At 43.6% G+C, this 10966-nt stretch overlaps 1 protein-coding gene across 1 annotated transcript; it reads left to right on the forward strand.

Moving 5' to 3' along the window:
* Positions 1–967: 967 nt before the first annotated feature.
* SNAPC1 (small nuclear RNA activating complex polypeptide 1) lies at positions 968–9626 on the forward strand. The gene is made up of 10 exons (XM_066321622.1): positions 968–1113; positions 1818–1977; positions 2969–3109; positions 3548–3652; positions 4567–4725; positions 5130–5204; positions 5845–5907; positions 6893–7034; positions 7697–7777; positions 9239–9626. Exons 1-10 carry the CDS (start codon positions 986–988, stop codon positions 9271–9273), a joined length of 1089 nt encoding a protein of 362 aa, XP_066177719.1. The 5' UTR covers positions 968–985; the 3' UTR covers positions 9274–9626.
* Positions 9627–10966: the final 1340 nt, after the last annotated feature.

Below are 10966 nucleotides of genomic sequence, written 5' to 3' on the forward strand. Positions count from 1 at the left end.
TGCCGGCAGCCGCCTCGGCGGCCGCTCGCCCCTCTCTGTACGTGCGAGGGAGAGCGCGGGCAGGGGAGTCCCCGCTGCCCGCTCCGCGCCGCCGGCGAGGCCGCACCCACCCACCCTACGTGCGGCTCGGCAGCCGCGGCCCCCTCCCCGCCCGCCCCGCTGCCCCGGCCGCCTACGTGTGGCCGTGCATGCGGGGAGCGGGCGGCACGGCACGATGTGACACGGCAGGGCAGGGAAGGGCAGCGCACGGCATCCCGCCGCTCGGGGGGGCAGGGCCGCCGGCTTATCTCTGCGTGTAGCGCTCGCCCAGGCGGAAACGGGGCTCCCGCAGCCGTCGGGGTTTTGGGACGGCCGGGGCAGCAGCGGGGGCCGGCAGCGGCCCTTCACCGCAGCGTGGCGGCGCGTCACGTCCCCGCGGCAGCGCGGCGCTGGGCATCCGCGGGGCCGCCGGGAGCCCTTCCCGCGGGGGATCGCCCCCGAGGCCGTCGGGTCACGGCCCCCGAGCTCGCTGCCGGGGCCGCCTGCGGGGACTGGGGCGGGGAGTGCGAAGCCCCGCACCTCGAGAGCGTTCCCGGGATCTCCGGGGCTGTGGTACACCGGCGCCTGCCCCAGCGGACCCGGCGCTGCTCATCCCGCCCGAACCCGCTCGTCCCCGCGGGCTGCGCCCCGGGACCACCCAGGGATGCGCTGCTCGGAGAGGCATTTTGCCCGCAGACCGGGCTCGCCTTCCACGGCGGGGGGCGAGCGGGACAGCGCCCGGGGCGGGCAGAGTGACCTCCGTCACTGGCGGGGTCCGGCCACACACACGGACGGCGCGGCCGGGGCACGGAGGGAGCGCAGGGGCGGCACAGCCCCGCCCCTCACGGGCGGCACGAGCGGCCCCGCCCCTCACGGGCGGCACGGGCCGTGCGCAGGCGCCGCGGGGCTGGCGTGGTGCCGCCGCGCATGCGCGGAGCGGCCGCGGGCTGAGCGCGGGGCCGGCGGGATGAGCGCCGTGCCGGGACTGAAGGAGGACTGCGAGGAGCTGCTCGGCGCCTTCCTGCAGGCAGACACCGTCCGCTTCGAGCGCTTCGCCGAGCTGTGGCGGGAGCGCCGCTTCCACACCGTCTTCTAGTGAGTGGGGAGGAAGGGAGGGAGTGGCTCCCGGCCGCCCCTCAGGCCGAGCCGCGCCTGCCCCTCTCCTGCCTCTGTCCCGCCGCTCGCCAGGCCCGCAGCCCCCTCTGCTCAGCTTCCCCGGGGTACGGCCAGCCTTAAAGGGGGTGCGGGTGAGCCGTGTGCCCCCGGCAGGCCTGGCTCAGGGACAGGGTTGCCTGACTGGGCTCTAAAGAGAGCGGAGCATCGGTGCCCCTGTAATGATGGAAAAGAGTTTTAAATTCAGTGTATTTCATGCGTTAGGAATGTGTGTGATTTGAGCTCTGACTCCGCAGGGAGCTTGGTGCAATCCTCGTGAGATTTAAAAGTGCGATCGCAGGACATTGCATGTTTCACTGAATCATAGAATACCCTGAGTTGGAAGGAACCCACACGGATCGTGGAGTTCAACTCCTGGCCCTGCACAGGATGCTCCAAGGGTCATAGCCTGTGCCTGAGAACCTTGTTCAGACTCTTCTTGAACTCTGTCAGGTTGTGATTCTTGGGGTTGTCCTCTGCAGGGCCAGTAGCTGGACTCAGTGATCCTTGTGGGTCCCTTCCAACTGAGGACATTCAATGATCCTATATTTCTAAAACATCTAAAGCTTGTTTCTCCAAAGCCTGGAGTTTTATATTTACCTGCTTTAACATGCTGCTTTTTTCTGTTGTTTATTTTTTTGTTTTAGTGGTAAAATGAGAGCTTTGCAGAGGAATAAGCTCACAGAGAAGACTCTAGATCTGGCCCAGCAGTACTTTTTGCCCCCCTACTCCTTCCAGATCCGAGTTGGTGCTCTGTACCTTCTGTATGGGCTCTATAATGCCCAGCTTTGTCAACCAAAACATAAGGTAACTTATTGTTCCTGAGGTTTTATTCTCAGGATATACTAGACATAAGATATGTGGTGCACTGCTGTCTGCTCTGTCATCATAAATAGTCAGGGCATTTCCTCTTGCTTTCTTAAAATTAAAATACTTGAAGCCAGAGTGGAAGCTATTTGAAAAGGCAGGGACAGAGAATGTGTTCATCAGCTGTAGGGTGAACCCCATTTCAGCCTGAGTTACTCTTTAGAATTCCAACAGAATGGAGACTGGCTGAGTTATTTCCACTTTCTATTAACCAGAAAAGGAATTCACAAATAGCTTGAGAGGGTGCATGCCTGAATGACACCCTCCTTGCTGCTTTTAGGATAGGAGACCAATATCTAAAGGAATTACAAACTCAGTGCAAGGAGAGGAGTTTTGCTTAGGAACTTTGTGATATATGTTGTGTGCACATGCAGAATTGAGTCCAAATTCTTTAAAATAGCAAACTGAATTTGGAGTAGTCTACAATGATGCCATGATGTCTCATATTTTGACCTCAGAGAAATCAGTAACTTTTTATGAAGATGAATTTAGGTAATTTTAAAGCCACTGCTGGATAGCAGCTGTAAGAGGGTACAGGAGTTATCAAGAAAGTTATACAGAGAGAAAGTGAAGTGAGCAGAGTGGATATGACAGGAGAGAAAGAAGGAAATATGGGAAAGAAAAAATTTATGAGGATTTCAGTGGCACACACAGTGGAATGAGTATTGTTTCCTAATCGTCAGTGAAGGGGAATGTCCCAGGTGCAGAGTATTTATCACACACTTCAGAATGTGAAGAATGAATGTTATCAAATGTCAGAAAGGACTTCTGTGTTCCACATCACTGTCAAAGTATAATAATCTTATGTGCATAAAATGTTATAGTGGGATCCTTTCTGCAGCTCTGGACATCCAGGTGTTGTCTGTAGTCAGCTCAGTTAATTTTTATGGTTGAAATACTGGTTTAACAGTATGTCACTCTTTTGTTGTAGATCAGAATCGCACTCAAGGATTGGCCAGAAATCCAGAAATTTCAGCTGGATCTGCTTGACTCCCAGCATTATGATGCAGCCTATATCTTTAGGAGACTGAGACTTGCCAGAGCCTTCCATTTCACAGCAATGCCAAAGCCTGTGAGTTATTACATTCCTGACTTACATTTTTAAATAAAATACCCTCATCCTTCAATGCCTGACAGTGCAACAGCACTCATGGTTGGCTTGGCCTTGAGGCTCTGTTAGTATGTGTGGGTTTAGGTAGGTGATGAAGAGCTTAGAGAATGTTTGAATGCTTCTCACCTGAAAATATTTTTTCAGTATCTAATGTTCCTAGAAGACTTGAGATGTCTTACCAGCTGGGGAAATTAGTCGGGGTGCTGGATTAAATTCTTAACTAGAGAATAATTTGTGAAAAGTGCTGGCTCTGCGCATGTGACAGCAAAGCTGTGTTGGTGAGATGGTTTTATTTCATGGCCTTTCATCTCCTGGTTGATGGATATACAGTAGGAATTCTTAAGAGCAGGTGCCATTTGAAGCTTTCTTTTAGGTTACAAAAATTGCCTCTTGTTTTAGCTGACCTACAGAACTAAGAAGAAGATTGAGGAAAATTATTTTAAAGAAGAATTTAGGGACCCAGGTAACAGAGTGACCAGCCTCATCACTAATGATGTATTGGAGGTACAGTAACCTTTAAACTACAGTTAATCAATGGGGTTTGTTTTGTTTTCATTTCTCTGTTGTCCAAGAGCTGTAACTTTTCTAATCAGCACAGTCTTGTCCTTTGTCAGTCTCTTGTGGAATGCAGACTAAGGTAATTCTACCAGACACTCAGAGATGTGGCATTTAATTTGCAAGAATTGTGGTACCTTTTTCAATACTGAAATATGCTCTAATGTTTTGTGGTTTTGCCTGAGTAAGGGGTAAAAGGGTGTAAATGGTTAATTGTCACTTAGATAAAAATGGAAAATGGGGGGGGAAGCATGCTTGTTTTGATATGTCTGCAGGTTGCAGCTGGAGGATTGATACTTGTGGTAATATGAATTTACTTATCTGCAAGTTTATAGCCTTCTCTCACTTTTATTTCTCCTTTCAAACCTTGGGTTTTGTTTTTTTTATTGTATGATGCATTTTATTAAAACCTGAGTAATTCAAGTCAGGTAAAGATTTTTACATCACCCAGTGATAGAACTTTCTTAGCAGGTTTTTTTATTCATTGCTGGCAAATGTGTATCAGTAAGGTTGATGGCAGTGGTACAGAAATCTGAAGTAAAGTGTTTCCTCCAAAGAAATTAAAATAAAGCACAGTATCAGAATGAGCCCTGTGTGAACAGTCGCCCTGAATAACCTTCTTAGTTTAAATAACACAAGATGCTCTTTCTTCTTTAGCTTACTGGATGGGTCAGTCCTGGTTAGCAGGATTTTTTGGCTCTAAAACTCAGATGATCTAACCAGATTCAGTTTCTACCATTCCTCCTGGTCCAGTGGTCTCCTTAGAATGGTTTCTGTAACCCTGGGTTTGTATGTTGAGGATGAATATTGCTTTACTGCTGGAATCTTTTTTTTTTTCTGAAAGACCCTTGTAATGATTTCAGGAACTGATGAATATTCACGACCACTATCAGAAAATGAAGTGTGTCATTTCAGCTGACAAATCCCAGCCAGACAAGGCCCTGAGCTTGATAAAAGATGACTTTGTGGTTAATCTCAAAGACATAACCTTGGAACATCAGGAATGGCAGCAGAACAGAGTGGTAGGTACTACCAACCGTTATGCTGTGGTGACTTAGGAAATTGACTGAATGTGTAAGAACTGGATTGCTTGGTGTGATTAACTCTGAGCTGGTAAATCTCAGACTGAAGGAGAAGGAACTGTGGCACTGAAGGCATGGAAATGGGTGAAAGCTGAGGCAGGGATGTGGAATGGAAGAAAGGACTTGTGGGTGGTCTTGCCTCTGGGATGCCACAACTGACTGCTGAGAGGGAAGCCCTGAAGGTCTGACCTCATGAAATAGCTCTGTAACACATTCCTGCATCAAAGAAAGGCCACAGTGTAAGGTGGATGTAGAAAACGGGCATGTGTGTAAATACTTGTCTTGGATTTTAGCTGTCTTGTGTACGACAAATGTTTAAAGAAAAACGCTTTTCTTCCCCACAGAAATTACTGGAAAGTGTTAAAGAAACTGATGAAACAGAAGACAAAAAGAAAGAAGAGACTATGCTAAAATCAGAGGTAAGGAAATTGAACTGCTTTGCTGCATTGCACAGGTCAGATCTGTTAATTTTTTGACTTCAGATCTCAGGCTAAGCACTGTAGGTCAAAGTTTGATAATATCAAAATAAATTCCAGGGACAGCTGGTGGGGCTGCTTGCTTGATTTTGTTTTTAACTCACATTGTTTTCTGTTGAGCTGTGAGCATTTACTCTGTGACAGCTCTTTGGTGATCATAATAAAAAGCCTCTCTCAGGTGAGGAGGGAAAAGAGCTGCATTTTCTCAGCCAAACTCCTTTACTCTTCCTCCAGGAGTTTCAATTTAAGGCAATATTCATTTTTTATGCTATAGAATTGTCTCATATTGTACTTGTCTGCTTATTAAAACTTTGAATTTGAGGAAGATGTGAAGTTTCACATTTGATTTTTTTACTCCTGGGGTTTGTAACAGTGAAGGCAAGCAAAATTATGCTCTGTGTTTTTAATGAAATTTGAACATTTTTTTTCCCTTGAAGTACCAAGTGGCATTGATGTAGAACTAATTTTAGAATTACAGCTGTAGTGAGATATTGCTCAAGTGGTTGCCTAATGCAGTATCTCATTTCAGTACTGCTATAATAGAATAAAAATCTTTTTTGACTGGACTCTTGTTTCTTTACAGGGTTCTGAACGAGCAAGTGCCCTGGCCAGAATCAAATACAGGTCTTATTCTGCAGCTGTTGAGGTGGGTATGAAAATTGATAATGGGGGTGTATTTATTTTTTTCAAGAACCGTTAAAAGTGCCAGTTTAATGTAAATGTTGGCTCAAAAAGGAATGAGTTAAAACTGCACTCTATAATTCAGTTTTTTGAATGTTCTAGCTTTCATAACATGGCAGGGAAACCCAAAGCTTTTATTCTCGTTAGATTTGTGGAACAATGCAGATAAGGCCTGTGCTTGGGGGATTTTAATTTACAAGGTATCTTTTAATGTCTAGGCTCTCTATTTAAGTAGATTTTAAGAAGAATGAATAAATTTAGAGGAATTTCAAGAAGATGTATAAAAATTCCTGAGACTTTAATTGGTCAGATTCAGATTCCCTGGATCTTCTGGAATCTTGGAAGATGCCTGTGAAAATGGGACTTGGGAGTTTAAAGTTAGTTGCAAGTTCTTGGAAACTTTGTTTCAGAAGCTTCTCCCTTAAAAGAATATTGTTGGTTTGTCTTTTTCTTTGCCGTCCTGTGAGAAACATCTCCACTTTCTCTGTTTATTAAAATCTCATATTGAAAAACTATCATTAAATGAAACAGAGTTTTGGATTTTATAACAGTCCAGACTTGGGAATGTGCAGTAAGGTTTTCTAGGCACTTAAACAAAATATGACAGTAAGGAGGCTTTACAGAGCAGCAGGTTTTGGAAGTGTTTCTTTTGTGTAGGGGGATGCAGCATGGTGTGGATGGGTAGTAACAGAGAATGGATTGGGAATTAATGAATGTTTCATTATCTGCATTTTAAGTTACACACCTGTTAAATCATACGAGGGCATTGTCCTGTTTTGGACAATGAAAAACAGAAGAACAGCAGCTAGTGGGAGTCCTCCCTCCCTCTTTCCTCTTCTATTCCTTTTCCACCCTGCCATCAAGTTGATGCTTTGGTCCCTGCTGGTGTGTGTCAAGTGACCCACAGCAAGATCTGACTGCAGAAGTTCAGCTTCTTTTGTGTCATTCAGGTTTCCAAATCCAGGAGACATCGTCAGGTGCAGTTGGAATCCTCTGGATCAGGATCCAGTTGTGGGAAGTCTCCAAGGCGAAGTAAAAAACCCAGCAGGGGAGCACAGTCACCAAGGAGAAGAGGTTCTTCAGAAGTTAGAGGTACTTCTCCATTGCATCCATGAACCTGGGGAGATTGCAAAGGTTTATCCATTGCTTCGCTGGCTAGGTTAAATTTTGCTGTTGATCACTGGCAAATTACCTTTCCTAAGGGAATTCTCCTTCTGATATCCAACTGTTCAACTGATAGAAGTTACTCTGCTCTCTAAATTTTTTGATTACTCCTTATTTGTTATAGGTTAAATGAAACTAAACAGCAAAATGGATTTGAATTGTCTTTTTTTAAATAAATTATCTTTATTTTGAAGATGAGGATTTAATTTCAAAGTTCCCAGCTCTGTTTGCAGACTTGCTTAGCCTGTGCTAGGGAAAAAAAGACTTACTGAGGAAATTAATCTCTCTTCAGAGATAAGCATTAGGCAGTGTTGCTTTTGATTGACTTTAAAAGAGTAGATGAGATATTTTGGAGCAGTAAGGGCGTTTTGAATTATTGAACTGATTAATTTGCTTTAAATTGATAGTGTTAATTACTTGTTAATTTAATGTTTCTTAGTGAATCATATTGAAGGTACTGTGAAAAGTAGGTTTGTCTGCAGCATTTGACAGCATCTCAGTAGAGCAGCAGTGAACAATCTTTTAACTGCTGGATGAGGGATACAGAAGCAGAAAAAAGCTGATGTTTTTTCCTCAAAATCTGTGTGCAGGTGAATTGCAAGTGGCAAAGGAAACCGTAATTCGGCATATTGGGATGCCAATAATCACAGAAGAGGACTCAGATGAAGGAGGTACAACCATTGGAATTCCAGCAAACCAGTGACTTGTTTATAAATATCCCTCTGCTGTGTCTTTCTGAAACTAAAGCTGATATTTTGACTCATGTCTTTGGGTTTAGCTTGAAAATTGTTGCAGAAATTGAAAACTTTGAAAAACTGTGGCAAAATCCTAAGAGTCATTTTTTTTCTACCCGGATTTCATTGTAGTGCGTTCAGAGTTAAAATTGGTCCAGTTTAAAGGAGTCTCATTCTTCTGTAATACAAGTTTGTCTTGAGGAGTTCCATTGTATAGGGAAAAGTGATTTTTTTTGGTCAGTCACCCACTTAGAGAAGATCCCTGTTCTGGTATCTCTGGGAACTTAGGAAAGAATAGCCCTTGCTGCCCTCACCTTTGTTGAGGGGAGAGAAGGTTCCTCTCTAGCCTTAGTTTCAGCTGGTCAGTGTTTCATGGATTGAGCTCCAGTACAGCAGTAGCATCCTCTGCTGTACTGGAAATTATCTGACATTCTTGTGGGCGGTCTCTGGGAACTGCAGCAGGGGAGTGAATGGCTTTGCTGTCACTCAGGAAATAATGGAAATAATGTAATTTAATTAGAAAGCAATGGTAAAGCAGATTGCTCAAAGCTTACAGTGGAGTTGCTCTGCAGAAGCATCAGTGTTGGGATGATGCTGAGCTGCTCTGCAGCTTAGAAGCTTCAGGGTCTCCTTTCTGCTTGAGGAGAACATGACACAGTATAAAGAACCTTCTGCAGTTGATTTACTATGCAAAAGTGTATTTTATGGAAGGATAGTTAATACAAGGGATATCTATTACAATTTAATATATTTAAATGTATTAAAATACATTTTTAGTGATGTATATTTATGTTTTCTCTTTTTAGAAGCAAAGGAGCATCTCACAGTACTGAAGTGAGATTACATTCTCTGGTCACTTTTATTTTTAGACAGTGAGAATTTGTTCAATTTTAAATGCTCAGATTGAGGGTGCCATGGAGCATTTAATATTGTACTTTGTTTACTTGCCCTTCACTTATCCACTTGTTATGGACAGAAAGTTTCTTTCTAAATCAGGAACACTCTCCATTTCTCAGAATTTTCCAGTAAATTCTGAAGCATTAAACATACCCCTGAGGAGTCTCTTCAGATATTTTGTGAGCATTCCATTTGTCAAATTCACAGCAAAATCTAAGATGTTGGTGAGGAGCAGAAAACTTGGAAGATGGAATAAGTTTTGAAGTACAATATTCCTTAATGGAATTTCAGTTGGTACTTTGAATGATACTGTGCTGTAGGATCTAGAAAGATTTTTTTTCATATTTAAAAAACATAGGGAGAGGGACTGGAAGGGGATCTCAGGAGCTCATCTGGTTAATTTCCTGTGCTGGATGGAATTAATTCTACTTGAACAATTGCCATGAGGGGAGATGGATTTGAAAGCTTGTAAAAAAACCGCTTCTCTTTATTTTCTTTCAGAAGTATATCTCTCCAAGAGGAGAAGACAACGTTAGAGGATCCACTTGGAGAAGCACTAATATTAATTTTAATGACAAAATGAAAATGTCAGAGGTAACACCAAGTGCTTGTTTTGGATACCTTTGAACATAAAAGAAGTGTCTGGGACCAGAAGCACGGGTGGTGCTGGAATATTGGTAGTCACTGGGATACTTCAGCTCTCTCGTGGTGCTTGTATTCATCTGGTGAATGCTTCTTGTGGGAGACCAACACTGCTGTGTCCTGGCTGAGATGGAAAGAGAAGGCTCAGAAAATATTTGCCCATGTAAGACATGTCTGTAATCCTTTATCTCTGACCATCAGGTTATCGACTGTTGAAAATTTGTGCAATAAATTCTTTTTCATGGTTGACTTGCTCCATTTTATGGTGTGTAAACTTCACTGTTTATCATGGTTTGATCTCACACATGTGGAAATGAACTTGCTGACACTCTATTATGTTGTGTTCTGTCTCCAGCAGATCTGGAGTTACTGTGTATTCAAATGGAGGGATGGAAAGGGTGCTTATTAATTCTGCAGATAACCCTAAGCTGTACAAGGGCAGGACTGGAATTCAAAATGATGTTTATAAATTGGAGTGGAGTGAAAGAAGTGGGTGCAGAAATAAACATGGATCTCAGTACTGAGAGCAGGCACAGCATGGGGAAATGTTTGCTTGGCAACAGTGCAGCAGAAAAAGCAAATGGACTGAGAATCATCAGCTGAAGTGTTTTCTGTAAATACTAAAACCAGTAGAATATGTGTCACTCAGCCTTTGAAGGCTGTAGCCCTAAATATCCCCATCTGGCCACAACAGTTTAAGAAGGATGTGGAGTTACTCTCCTTGGACTTTCTCCAGTTGATCACAGCTGTTCTTTCAAGAAAGGCCGAAGGAGCTGTGTCCTTTTCTACAAGAAGAAATAAAAATTAGAAATTTTAAATATTTTGAATACAAATAGAACCTAAATTCAACTAATTAGTTTGGTAGTATGACTCCTAAAGGCCAGAGGTATTGAAGTGCTCTTACCTAGAAGAAAAGACATTTAAATGGAGACACAAATGGTTTTACTGTAAAAGGTTGCCATATAAAATGCGTTGGTTGGCAAGGAGGAATGGGCCAAAATTACAGAGGTTGGACACTGGAGAAGCCGATGATGAAGTTCCAGTGTTGCACTCGATCTTGTTAACAAGAAAAGAAACACTTAGTAACAAAGTTACTGCATTGTCAACTGAACAGGCAAATATCCAGTTGAGTAACCAAAGTCTTGATACATCTAATGTAAATGTCATTATTAGCCCATATCTAATTATTACGGAAAAAGAATACTTCTACACAGATTAAAAATTCCTGTAATGGTAACACAATAAAAGTCATAATTTGTGCATTTAGTTTCTACTCTTCTGGTTTATGGTTCACTCTTCCATTGCACTATTTGTCCTGAGGTTGGGCTTAGGCTGTGGATGGAACATGCCTCAGATGTGGTTGTCTTAAAAGGACTCATCTATGGCTATAAACATTTTGGAGGTATCATTTCTGTAAAGTCTAAGCAATCTGGTTTTATTTGGGTTTTCTGGCAGCGACAATGCCTGTGATTTTTCTGTTACCTGCACAAACCCTGGAAAACCTCTGTGCATTTCTTCCCCTACTTTTTGGTAAGCAGATACAAAAAATCCCAGAAGAGACCTCAAAGGGAAACTTAATCAGACTAT

The sequence above is a fragment of the Sylvia atricapilla genome, chromosome 6 (assembly GCF_009819655.1).
Source record: "Sylvia atricapilla isolate bSylAtr1 chromosome 6, bSylAtr1.pri, whole genome shotgun sequence".
Classification (NCBI taxonomy): Eukaryota; Metazoa; Chordata; class Aves; order Passeriformes; family Sylviidae; genus Sylvia; species Sylvia atricapilla.